The sequence below is a fragment of the Atheta coriaria genome, unplaced genomic scaffold (genome assembly GCF_025399875.1).
Source record: "Atheta coriaria isolate IRGN ID8LTWV9N9 unplaced genomic scaffold, Caltech_Dcor_3.1 hic_scaffold_5_pilon, whole genome shotgun sequence".
NCBI lineage: Eukaryota > Metazoa > Arthropoda > Insecta > Coleoptera > Staphylinidae > Dalotia > Dalotia coriaria.
Window position 1 is genome coordinate 3,258,913 of NW_027045447.1, and position 16,666 is coordinate 3,275,578.

At 38.5% G+C, this 16,666-nt stretch overlaps 5 protein-coding genes and 2 long non-coding RNA genes across 10 annotated transcripts; 4 read left to right on the forward strand and 3 right to left on the reverse strand.

The window, feature by feature from the left end:
• The first annotated feature begins 902 nt into the window (after nucleotides 1-902).
• LOC135792472 (synaptotagmin-6-like) lies at nucleotides 903-7,316 on the forward strand. Of its 4 annotated transcripts, none has more exons than XM_065303121.1 (11): nucleotides 926-1,033; nucleotides 1,982-2,064; nucleotides 3,007-3,269; nucleotides 3,972-4,127; nucleotides 4,304-4,432; nucleotides 4,705-4,859; nucleotides 4,935-5,103; nucleotides 5,549-5,669; nucleotides 5,796-5,967; nucleotides 6,186-6,386; nucleotides 6,456-7,316. In XM_065303121.1, the coding sequence occupies exons 3-11, from the start codon at nucleotides 3,063-3,065 to the stop codon at nucleotides 6,457-6,459; spliced, it is 1,314 nt and encodes a 437-aa protein (XP_065159193.1). In that variant the 5' UTR covers nucleotides 926-1,033; nucleotides 1,982-2,064; nucleotides 3,007-3,062; the 3' UTR covers nucleotides 6,460-7,316. The 4 variants fall into 4 exon arrangements, with proteins under 4 accessions (XP_065159191.1, XP_065159193.1, XP_065159194.1 ...); XM_065303122.1 differs by having other exon boundaries at nucleotides 2,025-2,064; XM_065303119.1 differs by lacking the exon at nucleotides 1,982-2,064 and having other exon boundaries at nucleotides 903-1,033.
• Nucleotides 2,674-3,063, reverse strand: LOC135792477 (uncharacterized). The gene is made up of 2 exons (XR_010548331.1): nucleotides 2,928-3,063; nucleotides 2,674-2,861 (listed from the first exon to the last, which is right to left on the reverse strand). It is a non-coding gene; the product is annotated as an uncharacterized lncRNA (long non-coding RNA).
• A 252-nt stretch (nucleotides 7,317-7,568) lies between the features above and the next one.
• Nucleotides 7,569-9,271, forward strand: LOC135792473 (leucine-rich repeat-containing protein 56). The gene is made up of 6 exons (XM_065303123.1): nucleotides 7,569-7,763; nucleotides 7,843-8,171; nucleotides 8,225-8,391; nucleotides 8,807-8,871; nucleotides 8,926-9,136; nucleotides 9,198-9,271. The coding sequence occupies exons 1-6, from the start codon at nucleotides 7,569-7,571 to the stop codon at nucleotides 9,224-9,226; spliced, it is 996 nt and encodes a 331-aa protein (XP_065159195.1). The 3' UTR covers nucleotides 9,227-9,271.
• LOC135792476 (uncharacterized) lies at nucleotides 8,764-11,749 on the reverse strand. The gene is made up of 3 exons (XR_010548330.1): nucleotides 11,675-11,749; nucleotides 8,960-11,614; nucleotides 8,764-8,836 (listed from the first exon to the last, which is right to left on the reverse strand). It is a non-coding gene; the product is annotated as an uncharacterized lncRNA (long non-coding RNA).
• Nucleotides 11,750-11,753: 4 nt separating this feature from the next.
• On the forward strand, nucleotides 11,754-12,657 carry Spase22-23 (Signal peptidase complex subunit Spase22-23). Its single transcript, XM_065303124.1, has 4 exons — nucleotides 11,754-12,027; nucleotides 12,094-12,256; nucleotides 12,309-12,412; nucleotides 12,467-12,657. The coding sequence occupies exons 1-4, from the start codon at nucleotides 11,885-11,887 to the stop codon at nucleotides 12,594-12,596; spliced, it is 540 nt and encodes a 179-aa protein (XP_065159196.1). The 5' UTR covers nucleotides 11,754-11,884; the 3' UTR covers nucleotides 12,597-12,657.
• A 473-nt stretch (nucleotides 12,658-13,130) lies between these two features.
• Nucleotides 13,131-14,314, reverse strand: RpL27A (ribosomal protein L27A). Its single transcript, XM_065303125.1, has 4 exons — nucleotides 14,177-14,314; nucleotides 13,897-13,960; nucleotides 13,467-13,717; nucleotides 13,131-13,292 (listed from the first exon to the last, which is right to left on the reverse strand). Exons 1-4 carry the CDS (start codon nucleotides 14,177-14,179, stop codon nucleotides 13,164-13,166), a joined length of 447 nt encoding a protein of 148 aa, XP_065159197.1. The 5' UTR covers nucleotides 14,180-14,314; the 3' UTR covers nucleotides 13,131-13,163.
• A 170-nt stretch (nucleotides 14,315-14,484) lies between these two features.
• On the forward strand, nucleotides 14,485-16,463 carry LOC135792468 (piggyBac transposable element-derived protein 4). Its single transcript, XM_065303115.1, has 2 exons — nucleotides 14,485-14,770; nucleotides 14,828-16,463. The coding sequence occupies exon 2, from the start codon at nucleotides 14,835-14,837 to the stop codon at nucleotides 16,440-16,442; it is 1,608 nt and encodes a 535-aa protein (XP_065159187.1). The 5' UTR covers nucleotides 14,485-14,770; nucleotides 14,828-14,834; the 3' UTR covers nucleotides 16,443-16,463.
• Nucleotides 16,464-16,666: the final 203 nt, after the last annotated feature.

A 16,666-nucleotide genomic window follows, 5' to 3' on the forward strand; every position in this document is an offset into this window, starting at 1 on the left:
AGTTTATCTGACTGATATTGATTTGACAATATATTGACACCCAAAATTTGAAACTCAATTTTCCTCGTACGGCATTGTTTTACAATGCAAAAGTTAGAATTTCTGCTAATATTGTGTGACAATGGAATAATATATAATTAATAATCAAATAATTATCACCCATGATGATATAGCAGTGTTCAGCAGGTGTAATTCCATGCGTAAGCATGAGTTAGTAATTAAGTTAATCCAAAACGTTGCCCACATCCCACTCTAATTGCATATACTTGATGCTACGTCACATGATGGCTCATTTATCATCCATAATGAATGAGCAGTCAAAAGTTCCACCGGCCTTGACTGCACTCCACTGAAAAACATCTAAATTTTTAAACAATTCTTCGATTTAATTCAACTACGCAGATATCTTTAGAATTCAATTACTATCAAAGCGCTTTGATCTTAACAGGTGCCTTCACGTGGTGTTTGCGTATAATTTCCACCGACTGTCATTCAATACCCTTGATGTCCTGCTATTTGATTAATGTGTTTGTCCCGCGCTGAGATTGATTTACAATTAGCCGTCTAGCCAACCCCCATGGGCAATATTAATTATACTGAAGTATAGTTAAACATATTGTTTATTCAATAAATAAACATTGAATATTTTAATATGTTTATTTTTCAAGGTCCTTCCTGGATGCACCCGGCGTGTGGATGTATATGCGCGCGATTGATTCGCTGGCTGCCGCCGCCGCCGCCGCCACGCAGGCAATGCGAATCCGGGATCTACCTTGCGTGGACTATCCTTAACCTAGACCTGACATTGCTCTTGCCCAATCAGGTTCTAGGTCGGCGCTGACGTCACGGGGGTGCGTACGCGAGAGCCGCGACCGCGCCGCCAAGTTCAGGCCGCCCGAAACGCTCGCCGCCGCCACAGTCGCCGCTCACATTCATGTCGCGACGATCATGGGTATTGTCAGCCGCTTGAAGGGAGCATTTCCTAGTGCGAACGCTACTAACGCCGCCGGACTTGTTGACAAACTATCAACAGGTAAGCAAAAAATTCACTATTTTTTAATTAAACGTTTAAAAATTTAAAAATTATTTTATTTACAAAACAAAACTTTGTTTACAAACAAAAAAAAAGTTTAACAATTTAATTCAAACTAAAGTTAAGCTTGTTATTATTATTATTTTTTGTAAGCGATATATTTTACCACTATATGATTAAAGCTTGTGAAAGTTTCTTACGCGTTCAAAACTTATAATTAAAGCATCTAACTTTTGCGAATTTGAAGGGTCGACGGCTGAAACTTTCAACTAATTAATTTGGCTCGGACATTTCTTTAATCTTGTGTGGTACTTTTTTGTTTTAATTTATAAAAACAAATTAGTACCACAACGTGCATTTCCGTTTTGTTCAATGTTGTGAATGCATCGCAGCTGAAATGAGAAAACAAGTTTCCATTATGATTCATTGTGCATTCATGCAGAGTAGCTCATTTCAACGCACAAATATACAATGATTTGTATTATTTGTACCACAAAACACATTATTAGAGTTCCCCTCTCATAGATTGATCTTTTTGATCTCTTTTTGGATGCATGTTCAGTTTTTGACAATAATTAATAGTTTTCTGGCGATAATTAATTAATTTTTGTGTCGTGATTGTTTGTGAGTACACACTCTAAACCTGTTGCTTGGAAATGAGTCTAAGCAACAGTTGGATTTTCTCGCAATCCTCTGTCCAAGGTCAGACGCATTGATTTTGTGCGTTTTCCGCGCGCGCGAGGTCCTCCAACTCTCGCGGCACAATTTGACGTCGTTTGTGCCTGGGACCGCTAAGTGGGACAAAGGATTCTTTGTTTTATTAACTTGCAAAACAAATTAACTCAAGTTCAAACACTTATGTACCTACTTTAAAAAAATGGTTCACATGAATTTGAAAACTTTTTTAATATTAAAATTGAATGTGCGCAAAATTACATATGTTTTCAGTGTTGCTATTTGCATTTGCTAATTATTGGTGGCGCTATCGCAGGACATTAATAGCAAGGATTTGGAGATTTGTTATTTAAATGGTGAGCTTTGCACGGTCCGCATGTGTTGCTTTTTATACATTAAATTTTATGTGTTTTATAAATATTATACACATATTTGCATTTAATATTTATAAAATGTGCAAAATATGCACATGACAAATTTATTCATCACAAAATATAATTTTCTTTATATTTTACAACAAATAAAAAAAGCATCACTTTCTCTTCTTTTTATCGATTACTTTTTTTGCTTAAAACACAATTTCCGGAAAAATAAAGCCTCACACTGACGGATTTAAAATTTAAATTAAAATTCTCTTCGAAGATAATCCAATTTGCACAAGAAAAATAAAATATTACTGACGACATTAACACCACGTGAATTAAATAATCACGTTGAACACAAAACAAAACGTGTTGCTTGCGAGCATCTGTATATATCTACGCACGCGTTCAGCTACCGTACACATTTTTTCGATGTTGACACCCTGCGTGCACGTGCAGAGACGGCACTCGCACACACATTTCATAACACGTGAATCAATCTCGAGTCGCGCGCCACCCACGCACCCTACAGCCCACTCCAAACCACAATCACGCCTGGAATAGAACTCAGAAGAAAGTGGTGTATAAACATATCGCAATACATCAATTCCGAATTGATATTATATATTTCCTATGTACATACAACAAATTGATTTTGAATCTTTTCTATCACGGGATTTTGTCATCGCATGTCACGTTTCAACAAACTGTATTATGTCGCACGGGCTCGAATAATTGCGTTCGGAATTATATACGCGATGCATGGAACTTGCAACGGCAACTGCAACAAACTATTTATTATTCATTAGTCTTTGAGCAACGTGTTTTATGTTGGCACTGTATTTATGCGCACTCACCCTCCTTTATTCATTCATACAATGTTGACAAGTAAAGGAAAGTTCAATGGTGTTTTGTCGTTTGTGTGTTCGGATGTAGTCGATTGGAATTCGACACTGCTGGTGAACCTGATTGTGGTCGCCATCGTGTTAGTGATGGCAATGGTGCTGTTCGCCACCATGACGTACCAATGCGCCGCAACATGGCGATGGATCAAGGATAGAACGTGCCGGGACTATAATGGCGATGGGGATCCCTCCTCAACAATGCACGCCGCCATTCGCATCAGCCACTCGCTGCCCGACATGCAATCCGAGCAGCTGCAAGAGGAATACGTGCAGGAGCACAAGGATAACAAAAAGGTAACACACTCGCATCAATCACAATATGGCGGTTGCTATGGAAATAGTAAACAAACAAACCAAAATGCGTTGTGGGATTTTCAATCAATCGTGCATTGAAACAATCGTATGAATTCAATTACAGTTGTGTTTTTATTTGAAATATTTAATATTTAATATATTGATTCGATTTTCCAAGAATTAGTAGAATGTATAGAGGTGCAAATATAGATTACAAATGCATAACGCCGTGGGCATACTGATGGTTATTCGAGAGCAGTGGAAATGGGAACAAAAAACAATTTACAGTCGAACGCTTTTCAAAGTACGCGTATTATGTGAAATGATGTATGAGGATGGGCAGATGTGGCGTGCCAAGTTTCATGTGCTTGTCCTGCTGGCCACATAGCGTGTGCGTTTCGTTTTATTATTTTTTTCGAAAAAAATTGCGCGCGAGCATTTATTATTGGAAAACTAATTTTGGCCTCAGCGCAAATCGTACACTTGACCAGCAGACTACAAAAGCAACACTTTCACATTTTCACATATTCATACTCTAATGAAAAATCCATTAAATGATGCGAAAAAACAATTTATATGGTTTTTATAAGAACAACAAAAAATTCCGAAGCAATTATACGATTATCACCGTCTCTTTGATTAATTACCACAAATTCTAATTGAATATGATGAGTTTTACGACTTTTGGTTATTTCTATACAGGTCCTGCGCCAGACGACGCTGCCAATCGTCCCGACGCGCCATCAAACGTTTCAACGGCAATTGTCGCATCGACTGGACGTGGTCCCGACCCCGATACAATTCAGCATTTGCAGCCTGGAGCACAAAAGCGAGTCGAGTCTAATCGGATTGATCAAGGTAAGTAGATACACGGCGCACTTGCATTCAATGCCCTGGGGCTATTGATCCTTGTCACAAAAGCGTTTTCAATCTTTTTCCAACCCAAAACGCATTTTGAAATCATAACTGCAAAATGGGAATTTTCCGTTTTGACGCACCTGTAGATACGTAACAATTTAATTAATTTTTGTCAGCCGGAGTTGTACAAGAAGGAATTAGTGCGCCAACCGTCAACGGACTCCAACGGCCCGGATATGGAAGTTAGCGGCATGTTACATTTCTCGTTACGTTATGATCGTGAGGTCGAAGGACTGGTTGTCAAGGTGAGTTTGCTGCGTTTTCATTTATACGCTGTTTACTTTAATTTATTGCCAATTTAAGCAGATTTTTATTTCCCAGAAAAAAAATCTAATATTTATATTTCTTGGAACAAAAATATTACTAAAAGTATTTAGTTTTTCCACGAAATTTATATAAAATTGCGCTGGCAACTCTTAATACATAATAAATGCATTTGGGTTGCATATAGTAAACATTATTCCGAAACTTTTTAAATTTTGCCTCAAAAGTCAATCCATAATTCATTGTGCGACAGATCTTCACCGCTCGAGACCTTCCTATCAAGGACGTCACCGGCAGTAGCGATCCCTATATCAAAGTCTACCTTTTGCCCGATCGGAAAAAGAAGTTCCAGACCAAAGTGCACAGGAAGAATCTCAACCCGAACTTCAACGAAACGTTTATATTCAGGTGCGTTTATATCAATCACCTGCGTATGTGTGAGTTTTTTTTCTTTTTCTGCAACCTTGTGTCATCAATTTGCAGCGTGAGCGAGGAAGATCTACGCTTCCGCTATCTGCAGTTTTCCGTCTACGACTTTGACAGGTTCTCGCGGCACGATCTAATTGGCCACGTCGTCCTGAGAGGCCTCATCGACTCAACGGACCTTCAGCAAGAGATCGAATACACAATGAACGTTCTCTGTCCACCGCAGGTGAGTGGTATTTACTCTTTTCAATCAACTAGCGCTGCGACTTTTAAAGGTTCCCTAGGGTGCGGAAATTGCACCCCTATTTTCGTATGATTGTGGTGTTTAATTTTCTCGGCGTTGTGGAAAGAATGTCTTGCATTCAGTTTTCATCCCACGTTCAAGGAAACGTCTGGCGTTTCTATGCCGTGTCCTCCAGCTCCGGGGCGCGTACCGCATCGCGCTACCCTTGACCCAAATGCCGGCTTAAAATAGGTCGTCTGGTTTTACGCACCGTGCTTTGCTTCCCGAAATAAATATGTTGATAAACTCTCGACTCTCGTTGATATTACGTTTGCGCACATATTTTGGGGAAATATAACGGGACAAAATCAATGTGTTCTTGTAATTATGCCACGCTAAGGGTAGTAAAATTAACAAAGATATTAATGTTTTTATTGCACTTTTATAGGATAAAGTGGATTTGGGGGAATTGATGCTCTCCTTGTGCTATTTACCAACAGCCGGAAGGCTTACATTGACGGTCATTAAAGGGCGCAACTTGAAAGCAATGGACATCACCGGAAAGTCAGGTAGGAAGATAATCCCATACCGATTTTACATTAACAATGTCACCCTCTTTCAAATCCAGAAATCTAATATACTTGTTGTGTGTTTTTCTCTTCTTTTCTCTCGGTTTCCGTTGTTTGCGTCGACAGATCCCTACGTCAAGGTGTACTTACTGTGTCAAGGTAAGCGTATCAAGAAGAAGAAAACGTCCGTGATGAAAAACACGCTGCATCCGATCTATAACGAAGCGATGGTGTTTGACGTGCCGTCGGAGAACATTGAGGATGTTTGCCTGATCGTCAAAGTCATCGATTACGACAGGTAAATTACATCAAACTCAATAAAAACGAAGGGCACCAACCGCAGACAATTAAGTTAAGCACGCAATTGACATTAATTGATTACGACTAACAAGACTAATTTGAATTCATTAACAGAGCTATTATTTGCGTTTCGCTTTTAATTCAAATTAAGAAAAAGAAGAAAAAAACAAATTTCCGGTCTTGTAGTCTAATCGAATTCCACCCGTTGGTTTTCAGGATCGGATCGAATGAGTTAATGGGTTGCACAGCAATCGGATCGAACTTTATCGGCGTAGGCAAGGACCACTGGCTTGAGATGCTAGACAACCCAAGGAAACCTGTTGCTCAATGGTACGTCCTCACCGAATCGATTCCCGGCCACATTCCCGAAGGCTTCTCCGAGGCGTTGCCAATTAGCTTGAGCTGTTTGCACAGCAGGTGAGTGCACAAACTCCCCATTTACCAAACACTTGCATGCTACTCATGCAATCCCATCGCATCTTTCAGGTGAACTTGTCACGTTCGTCAAGACGAACTTGTTTAACTGCTGCATTGTGAAGATCGCTCATTGAGGCGATAACTGAAATTGTTTGGCGTTTGTTGTGCGCAAACAAACTTATTAACTGTTGTGATAGGAGTTGTGCACAGGTGGTGGGCTTTATCAAGCGATGATCGCTGATGATACTGATGTACGCATGTAATGTTTTAACAAAAGATATTAACCTACGTGTGTGTCCGCGTTCGATTAGATTTTGTAATTTCGAGTCAATTAATGTTAGCAGTTAGACATCTTTGTATATTGTTACATTTTCGTTTCACATGTCGCTCTTCCGACACGTTGACTACTGATTTTCTATCCTCGGTGGCCTAATTATTGCTCAACATTTCTGGTGTGCTTGCAATGGACAGCGCCAAGTTATGATATCGCATCGGGTACAATCAACATGAATTATTAATGTCACCTGCGGTCGTGGGCCACAATTACTGATATGGATACGCGGATAGCGAGCATTTCGATTTGATGATTTAAATATTAATGATTATGTTGATAGTAACATAACAAAAAAAAACGCACATTACCATATCTTTTTTTTTTGTTCGTTCTCTTTGTGTTATAAATATTATCTAATATTTCAGCGGTGACATTTCTAATAATCTTTGATAATAAATAAGGATTGCGCATCCAACATATCTATGGATTACACATATTACAAAACTAACTAAAATAGTATTAACACAATGTGTGTGCTTACAAACATGTAATCCACCGAATGTGACAATTTTGTTATGAAATTGTATACCGGATATTAAGTATTATTCTTGTATGTAAATGAAAAACAAATTAAAATAAATTATAATTGTTACGAATTAATTACGTTTTGCGTAGTAGCTTCCCATCGGTAATGAATAATTTATAAAGCACACAGCATCCTACGAGCTCACGTGAGCATTTGCTCACACTTCGAAGGGCCGCGCTGATGTTGAAGTTTATTTGATCGATTATGAGTCGCCATGGGAACGTTTGTTATTTCAGCGAGAAACTTCAATTCGTTTACAGTGCGCGCCGTCAGATTATCTCATCACCAACGAGTAAATTTTTAATTTTTGAATAAACTGAAGATGCCACCGACGGAGGACATTTACGGCCATTGTGACGATGTTGTTCCGTTGTCCAATGTGCAGCAATTGGCGAACGCAGTCAGGACGATGCTACGGAATGGCATCATTAATAATGCGAATCGCGTCCTGCTCGACCCGATCGATCCGTACGCCGGCACACCGGTGCCTTACTTGCCGAATTTAAGAGATTTGCTGGTAATGCTCGAGCTGAATAATTTAGTACCATTAGCACCCAAAAGCGGTATTTTGATTTTGTATTTAAATGTTTATACAGCGGCGTACGACCGGAACGGATGATTTAGCAAGCGTCACCGAAGTGAAGCTGAGAGTAATTAGTCGTGATGCAGGACTGCAACATTTAAGCGTACACACGCCGAATCTACGTGAGTTGACATTGGATGGCAGTGTCGTCAGTTCGCTAAGGGATTTGGGTTGTCGGTTGCATTCGTTGAAAGTGCTGAAGGTGAATCGGTGCAAGTTGAAGTGTTTGGACGGGTTGAATGGGTTACGGAACATTGAGAAACTGTACGCGGCCAATAATAAACTTACAGATCTCACGCCTTGTACCTCCTTGGAGTTTGTGAGGCATATTGATTGTGCAGGGTGAGTTAAAGTGGAATTAGTCAATTTAAAAGATTTAATTGGTTGTTTTTTAGAAATCTTATTGATGACTTTAATGTAGTAAGTTTTCTGGTTTTATGCGGGACCTTACAACATTTGGTCCTCGAAGAAAACGTTGGATTGACTGGTAATCCTAATTATAGAGCGGAAGTGAGAAGATATATTCCTCAATTGGTCACTTTGGATGGTATTGAATACCTAGGTAAGAACCTAATATAATAGTATATTAAGTATCAAGTGGCTAAATGGGAGTTTTTGTTCACCAACGTTTTGAATTGTCGTATTTAAAATCATCGAGAGTCACTCGAACACAACTAAGAATGTTAAGGTTATAAATGCCGTGCCGCACCGACACTACTAGCAGCTTCTATTTGTTTCTATTTCACGGCGCATGGCATAGCATATGGTCTTGTACGGCACCGTAGACAAATGCGCATGCGCAAGCTCCACCCCGTGAATAAAACCATTACTAAAGAACTTTAGTCACGGCCTTGAGCACCCATGTTTGAAGTATCACTTTTTGTGTCTCAAAACCGTTGAAAAACTGGCATTTTAAAGGTGGAAGTAAAAAATATAATTATTAAACTTATATTTGTTCATATAATTCTGTTTAATAGATCCACCTGGTCGTCCACATTACAGTCTTCCTGGAAGAGGAGAAAACAATGAAAACGAGAATACAGTATTTAGTTATGTGCATTTATATCAATCATATTTTATAAAAGCTTATTTTTAGGATGAATTGCCCGATAATGCAAATGAGGATTTACCTACTGCACCCGCTCAGTCTAGTTCAAATTCTGGAATAACTTCTGCATTAGCAGATCCGGAAACTTTGGCATCAGCGAGTGGATCAAATAACGGATGTTATACAGTAAGCTTTGGTCCGAAAGTGCTTTCACCGCGCAATGGTAACAGTTCCTCGTCGTCCAGTGCGGATTGTCAGGGTAGTTGACTAGTTAATTCGCATTATAACTTATCTAATTCGAATAATATTCTCTGTTTTAGTCACCACTCGTCGTTTGCCCAAAAAATAGGTCTTGAACAAAATAAATAATTACCCAATAATAAGTACCTCAAAATTTGTACTTTTAATCGCATTCACATGTGTCGTCGGTGCCATCCCCTCACGCCGCATATAAGTTAAGTTTTGATCGCAGGTAACGTGCCAAATGCAATTCGCGCTCAAAGTCGCGTGCCTTCAACTCACCGGCTTTGCATATCTATTGCATTCTTTTCAACGCGATAGTCGTTGCTTGCGTAGTTTCAATCATCAATCGAATATTTAATTTTAACTAGCGACTATAGTAATGTTATTTACTATCTGCGCGTTTATTGTCCATAAATGCCTGTTTTTGATCGCGTTCAAAGTATATAATGCAACTCACAAAGTGTCGAGTTGTAAATATAATATATTAAATTTTTTCTCCGATGTATTAAATATTATTATTAAATCTTATGGAATGTTTCAACATCATTTCTTTTTATTACAGCACTTGTTGTGCATTAACAGAATTAACTTTTTAGTTTTTTCATCATCTTTTCATAGCACGAGAGTTGTTGCCTTTTGTGATATATTTATTATATACTGTAAACAGGCCCGCCGCTAGCTGTTTCGTCGCCCGTGTGCAACTGTTTCGTCGCCCGTGTGCAATACCGATTATGCCGCCCTACTATAAGTGTTTTGTCAAAAAAACTTGAATTAGGTACGTAAGAAGTCGCTCAATTTGCCGCCCGCGTGCGGTGCACGCTTTGCACGCCCGGTTACGGCGGGCCTGACTGTAAATAATATTTTCCTGGAATTCTGTTTGCGTGAGTTCTTCCAGAAGATGCAATTTTGTATCATCGCGAAATTCCGCCTTCCGAGCCTCAAAATGGCTGCTATAGTTGGCCCTTTCTTTGAATTTTTCAAAACTTCCGGCGCAGCGAGTCGTATCCCGGGAACCCTTTGTGATATTTTCATTCTTTCTGCGAATTCTGTTAGCGCAAGAGTTTTTCTTGAAGTTACAATTCTGTCCTATTGCATAATTCCGCAATAAGTGCCTCTAAATGGCCGCTCAAGTTTGCCCTTTATGCATTTTCCAAAACTTGTAATGCAAAATGGGTCATATCTTGGAAACCCTTGGTTATTGAAGTGTCTGCCTCATCGGAAAATTCCGGCTTAAGTGGCTCAAAATGGCGGCTGCAATTTGCTCTTTTTTTCTTGCTAGCTATCGCCGATACATTAGAACGCACCTCCTCTTAAGAATTTAATTTATTTCGCAAATCTTTATCATCATCATCACCCCTTGTCGGAGTGTTGCAACGCATAAAATACTGGTATGGAATCATTAATTACTTATTTTATACACACGTGCTCTTAATATGTACGCCTTTTTAGTGAATTCACGCAAGCGTGGATGCAGAAATGTAGAATTAAATTCAAATGCTGAAATTTGTTTAATGTTCATGATATGCCTGCAACACGCGTAGGTTCAAAAATTTTATGTCTGGATAATGTTATAAAGCGCGGCGTTTATATCTACAAATTTGAATTATCTGTGTTTGTTGCTACTGCAACGCACGAACATTCGTAAATAAGGTGTTTATTTTAAATTTTTAACCATTTGTCGATAGAGTGATAAATTGATGATGTAAATTAACAGAATGCTATTATGATACAAACCATCTACATAGGCAACACAAGTAACACACACATTAGTAAATAGGAAAACAACACAAGTCTTATACATAAGAAGATCTGAAGTTCTACAGAGATAACACAAAGGGCACGAAAGAAGGGAAATATGGAAGGCAGGGTGACACGCACAAGCACAACCTACCACTATGTGCACTGCAGCCAAAGCTTTTATAACAAACAATGAACAGCACGCCGAGATTTTAATTAGACTTCTCTAGAGACAGCACTTCGTAGTCGCCCTCTTCGCGAGTTAAAAGGTAGACAACAACAGTACAGGAACTACCAAATACCTTTATCTGCATTGCTACCAATAAATAAAACGTAAACTAGTCCCATTTGTATGGCAACCAATAATAATACAATACTGAGACAACTCCGCCAATTAAATATACAGTACAATGCAAATTCTTGATAAACTTTTTTAAAATGATGTTGAAATGTGTACAAGAAAGTTGGTTTTGCAGCAGATTACTGGATGAGTAATATCTGTCTTTAAATCAACTAATCTAAGGTCCATAATATATACAATCTAATTATAAATTATCTAAATGCATTTATTCCCTGTGTGCCAAGGATTTGTACTGGATTGTAAAATACGTGTTGTATACTAATCTGTATACAGACCAGTGGCCTGAACAGAGGTTTATTGGACCAACTAGTCACATACAGCAAATGAGCATGGAGCTTCACTGCTCAAACACAGATTCTGTAGTGTACTCACATGCTTGACTTTAAAAAAAGCAACCTAAAATTATAAACATTGCTTAAGTAAATTGAAAATTAAAAATTTTGCGAGACTACTCACAAAAACAGATCGCTGCTTTTAAGGTTATGACCGTTATGACGCTCGTACCTGCCCTCTAGCCGACCACTAAAAAAATGACAGCAATTTCTGTGACAGTTGACAGTGTATCGTTGGAGTTACTTTACGTGTCATTCCACAGCGGTGTTTCTTCAGTCACCTGCGAAATATTGACGAAAACCAAAATTTAGCAACAAAAGTCAATTAACTAAAATGCATTCGGTGCTTCAGCGCGGCAACGCGCTTTTTGCGTACGCCCTTAGTGTATTAGCGTGCCTCACATTTGCCTGCTTTGTCTCCACAGTGTTTTTAAATTACCGCACTCAAGCAGATATGAAAACCGTAACAGTAGTCGTGTAAGTACTAAAGATTTCACACTTGAAAACGCCTGGCAGTAAATAACGATCACTTCTAATTTTTAGTAAGAATGTACCAGATTACAGTGCATCTAGGGAGAAGAATGACTTAGGCTTCCTCACATTTGATCTACACACAGATCTCACTCACCTATTCAACTGGAATGTAAAGCAGTTGTTTCTCTATCTTACTGCTGAGTATGAAACAGCATCTAACAAGTTAAATCAGGTATAATAAATTAGAAATCATTGAAACTGGTTTGACATCATGTAAATTTTAGGTTGTGTTGTGGGATAAGATTATTTTGAGGGGAGAAAATGCCGTTTTAGACTTCAAGAATGCAAATACCAAGTATTATTTCTGGGATGATGGCAATGGCTTGAAGTAAGCATTTATTAGCAACAAAATGAGCATCTTATTAATAATATATTTTTGCAGAAACAACAAAAACATCACCCTCACTTTGTCATGGAACATTATTCCAAATGCAGGATTTCTGCCAAATATTTTCTCACATGGATCACATTCCTTCAAGTTCCCAACTGACTACACCAATTCTAGGATGTGATATTCAATTACATATGTGAAAGGTTTTGTTTGAGTATTTAATAAAAATTGATACTAATTAATTCTGTGCTTCAATATTTCTTTCATATTAATTTTAATAAATTAGAAATAAGCAAATTAAATGCTATACCCTCACAAGTTGGGATAGCTATTTCAACCATTAGAGATCTTCTCAGCACACCTACTGGTTTGACAAACATCTGTACTGACTTGTTATTGCTTTATACCCAACTTCGGATAAGTGTGTTCATGTCACGAGAAGGTTCGTTGTCTCAATCTCGACTGTCTGAGATGTGATGGTCGAAATAGCAATCCGCACGAGGCTTGACAAGTACTAGCATTGATTTGCAATGGTTTTAAAATCGTTTAACAATGATAACTTGTGGGGGTTTAGCGTTTACTTTGCTTATTACCAATACTCGCCCTCTTGTAAAACTGTTGATATACCAATATTTAATAAATTAAAACAAGAAAAAATATGATCGGTTTTTCGAAGGAATAATTCAGGAAAATGAAAAAATAATTACCAATGTCCTTAATTTAGATGATCTTATTTGTATAAACAAAATTACGCGGACAATATGCAAGCGCCTCCAACTGCTTTAATCTTATCCTCAGCCTGTTTTGAGAAGAACTTCGCCTTCACGATAACTGGCTGCTTGGGAATGCGGCCCTTGCCCAAAAGTTTGTAGTAACCCTGCAAATAAAACAGAAATTTAAATTTTAAACATGCCACATTTTAAAATTGCTATATTATATTTGTTGTTAATCAGTAAAAGAACACTCATCATACTAAGTAAGACCGCCCGTTCTAATATGTCATCATTTTAAATTTTAATTGAAATAAAACACTGTGGATTTTATTACTTACAGCCTTCACAATGTCAATAACTGGGGCTTTGCCCTCTGCATTATCCTTATACTTCAGCCTGGTTTGCTCACTGACAAGGGTCCACAGCCTGTCCAGATTGATACTGGGGCACCACTTAGAGTTTTTGCGCAAATGGTAGTTCCTCATGCCCAATTTACCGAAATAACCGGGATGGTATTTGTCGAAATTGATGCGATGGTGATGCATACCACCGGCGTTACCGCGACCTCCAGGGTGCTTGCGGTGTTTACCTATGTAAGATATATGTTATTAGACCACACATTTATGAATAAAAGTAGCAAATCATAATCATTTCTGTATGTAAATCAGCTAATATGAATCTTCAATGAATTTAAGTCCGCCTGTCGCTAAACTCATAAATTTCATCATTTAAATGAAAAATTCTAACGAATAATCGAATGAAACTCACCAATACGACCGTGGCCGTGGCTCACATGTCCTCTCAGCTTCCTGGTCTTCTTCTTGCTTGTGGCCTGCAATATACACACAAGATTAGTGTGAGGTTAAACATGTAGTGCATGTTCCGAATGACAACAAACACCGAAAACGTAAAATATAGAAAGTCTAGACGAGAAATATTAATAGTAAACGGCGGGTGATTACTTTGTCATGTCGGATGCACTTTGGATTTCATGGCTGAACGACGGATGGTCGAAATATCAGCAGATTTACAAGCGGAGCGTACTCACCATCTTAACGCCGAATCGAAAAGAGACTACGAGTGGCAGGAGGTTCGTAGACGACAGTTGTCACTAGTTACGCACAGTTCCGCCAGATGGCATAATTCGTACCTACACCTAGCGCCATCACACGGAAGTTCTTTTCAACTACTAGTTTAACACGTTGCCGCCGGCGCGGATTTTGGCTGTCCGCCGCACGTCCGCCGCATAGGGCGGCGTTTGAGCATTATCAACTCCGTCCAGTTGACGCGGCTTACTCCACTAGTGGTTTATGCTTTGCTATGGCAAAAAAACGATTGTTTTTGCAGGTGCATCGATGTGTGTTTCAGCACTTTTAATTCGCAACCATGAAGTATAGATATAAGGAGTCCGAACGGTATAGGCTTTTCCGTAGTATTCATGGTACACAATTATAAACACAGTTAATAGTTCCCTTTTCTGCCACTGGCTGCGCACGGAGTGAACCGATGTACGCTGGTTCGTGTCCATAGCAACTTACACAAATATTCAGTTCATTGAATCTGCCACGCCTGTTCAATCCCCATAATTGTTTCAATTAGCCAGTGACCTTTTGTCGTATTTCTTTCAATTTTTTTATATTAGGTAAGATATAATTATAATAGATAATAAACGGAAAATATTCATTCAAATTATTCATAGATCTAAAATGTTTTCGTCAGATGAGGAAAGTTCCTCAGACGAATCATCGGACATTACAAATGTACGAAACGAGTCGCGACCGTTAGTGTTAACCAGTTCTTCGGATGAAATAGATACAGATAACATCGACGAAGTTGATAACAGAGATACCGAATGGACCCCAATTAACGAAGTGCAAAGATGTGAAATAGTGTGTGATGATGAACTTCTTCTACACAATGTTGATTGTGATGATCCAATTGCATTATACCAATTATTTGTGACGGATTCGGTAATAGAGCAAATGGTTCTTGAAACCAATAGGTATGCGATACAATGTATGGAAAAAGACCCCCATAAAAATGAAAGTAGAAAACATCAATCAATGTGGAGACCAATAACATCAACAGATCTGTATACATTTCTTGGTATTGTGCATATTATGGGCATTGTGCAACTTCCAGAAATTCGCCTATATTGGTCCAATAATCCTATGTATGCGAATCAATGTATTCAAAAACAGATGCCCCGTGATCGTTTCCTGGACATACTGAAATACCTGCATTTTAGCGATAACACTGCAAATATTTCCACAAATCGATTATGTAAATTCAGTGAACTAATGGATAAAATTAATACTAATTTTCAAGCCGCTGTCAAACCAGGAACAAAAGTAGTTATAAACGAAAGCATAGTTCCCTGGCGAGGACGCCTTAGCTTCAAGCAATATATTCCAGGGAAAGCGCACAAATATGGAGTGAAACATTACAAACTTTGCGCTCCGGGTGGCTACACTTTCAAGTTTGAAGTGTATGCCGGAAAAAATGGCGAAAATATAAAAATTTCTCACTCGCATGACGTAGTGATGCGCTTGATGCGTGAATGTTTGGACGCAAATAGAATATTATATACGGACAGTTATTATACAAGCGTTCCATTGGCGGAGGAACTTTTGCAGCACTCCACATACATTTGCGGTACCATAAAACCCAATAGAAGATTTCTACCCGAAGACGCAAAAAAGAAACAGAAGCGTGGTGAATGTTATTCAGCAATTAATCATAACTATGTTAAATTTGTGAAATGGACGGACAAACGAACGATATGTTTGTTAACAACAAGTCCTGAACATACTTGTGAAATTATTGAAAGCGATAACAAACGAAAACCAAACGCTGTGTTTGATTATAATACTGTTAAAAAAAGGGTGGATCTGTCAGACCAACTAGCATCTTACTACAGTAGTCTCGGGAAAACAATCAAATGGTACAAAAAAATTGTATTCCAATTGATATGTGGCACTTCCGTCACTAATGCGTGGTACATACACCAAAAGTTTGGAACCAAAAAAATTGATTTGTTAAAATTTTGGGAGTCCATAATTGAAAAATTACTCGTTGAAAAAACTCCAGTTTGCCGTGATGTGTCGAAAAACCGACACTTTATTGACACGCTGCCTGGTCCTAGCCGGAAAGTCCGTAAACGCTGCGTAGAGTGTTATAAGAATGTATCTAATGCCGAAGGTCCTGCTATGGCTCGGTTAAAGGCGACCAAAGTTACAACGTTCTGTCCGCAATGTCCCAATAAGCCATCGTTTTGTATTAATTGTTTTAAAACTGTTCATAAAAATCAATAAATACATAATTTAAAAAACCTATGTTTTGTAATGAATGCCTTTATTTTACTTTATTTATTTATTTTATTTTACTACGTAATCTTCGTGTCACACACTTGGTGACAAAGATGCAAAGCCCTGATTGTATAGGTAAGACGAAAAGAGGACATAACCTAACCAGTGGCGTAGCCAAAAATGACATGCTTCTTGTGAGCCGTGACCCACCGGTGGGTCATGCCGGCGTC

What these genes read in the sequence shown, in the direction of transcription:
- LOC135792472 (XM_065303118.1), top strand. Translation starts at nt 2,916, where the DNA reads ATGCGCACTCACCCTCCTTTATTCATTCATACAATGTTGACAAGTAAA. An exon ending in TCGAAGGACTGGTTGTCAAG is followed by an intron (nt 4,433 to 4,704) that starts GTGAGTTTGCTG and finishes ATTGTGCGACAG; the next exon opens with ATCTTCACCGCTCGAGACCT. An exon ending in ACGTTCTCTGTCCACCGCAG is followed by an intron (nt 5,104 to 5,548) that starts GTGAGTGGTATT and finishes GCACTTTTATAG; the next exon opens with GATAAAGTGGATTTGGGGGA.
- LOC135792473 (XM_065303123.1), top strand. Translation starts at nt 7,569, where the DNA reads ATGCCACCGACGGAGGACATTTACGGCCATTGTGACGATGTTGTTCCG. An exon ending in AGGCATATTGATTGTGCAGG is followed by an intron (nt 8,172 to 8,224) that starts GTGAGTTAAAGT and finishes GTTGTTTTTTAG; the next exon opens with AAATCTTATTGATGACTTTA. An exon ending in GTCCAGTGCGGATTGTCAGG is followed by an intron (nt 9,137 to 9,197) that starts GTAGTTGACTAG and finishes TCTCTGTTTTAG; the next exon opens with TCACCACTCGTCGTTTGCCC.
- Spase22-23 (XM_065303124.1), top strand. Translation starts at nt 11,885, where the DNA reads ATGCATTCGGTGCTTCAGCGCGGCAACGCGCTTTTTGCGTACGCCCTT. An exon ending in AAAACCGTAACAGTAGTCGT is followed by an intron (nt 12,028 to 12,093) that starts GTAAGTACTAAA and finishes TCTAATTTTTAG; the next exon opens with TAAGAATGTACCAGATTACA. An exon ending in CATCTAACAAGTTAAATCAG is followed by an intron (nt 12,257 to 12,308) that starts GTATAATAAATT and finishes TGTAAATTTTAG; the next exon opens with GTTGTGTTGTGGGATAAGAT.
- RpL27A (XM_065303125.1), bottom strand. An exon ending in CCACGGCCACGGTCGTATTG is followed by an intron (nt 13,718 to 13,896) that starts GTGAGTTTCATT and finishes TATCTTACATAG; the next exon opens with GTAAACACCGCAAGCACCCT. An exon ending in TTATTGACATTGTGAAGGCT is followed by an intron (nt 13,293 to 13,466) that starts GTAAGTAATAAA and finishes TTTTATTTGCAG; the next exon opens with GGTTACTACAAACTTTTGGG.
- LOC135792468 (XM_065303115.1), top strand. Translation starts at nt 14,835, where the DNA reads ATGTTTTCGTCAGATGAGGAAAGTTCCTCAGACGAATCATCGGACATT.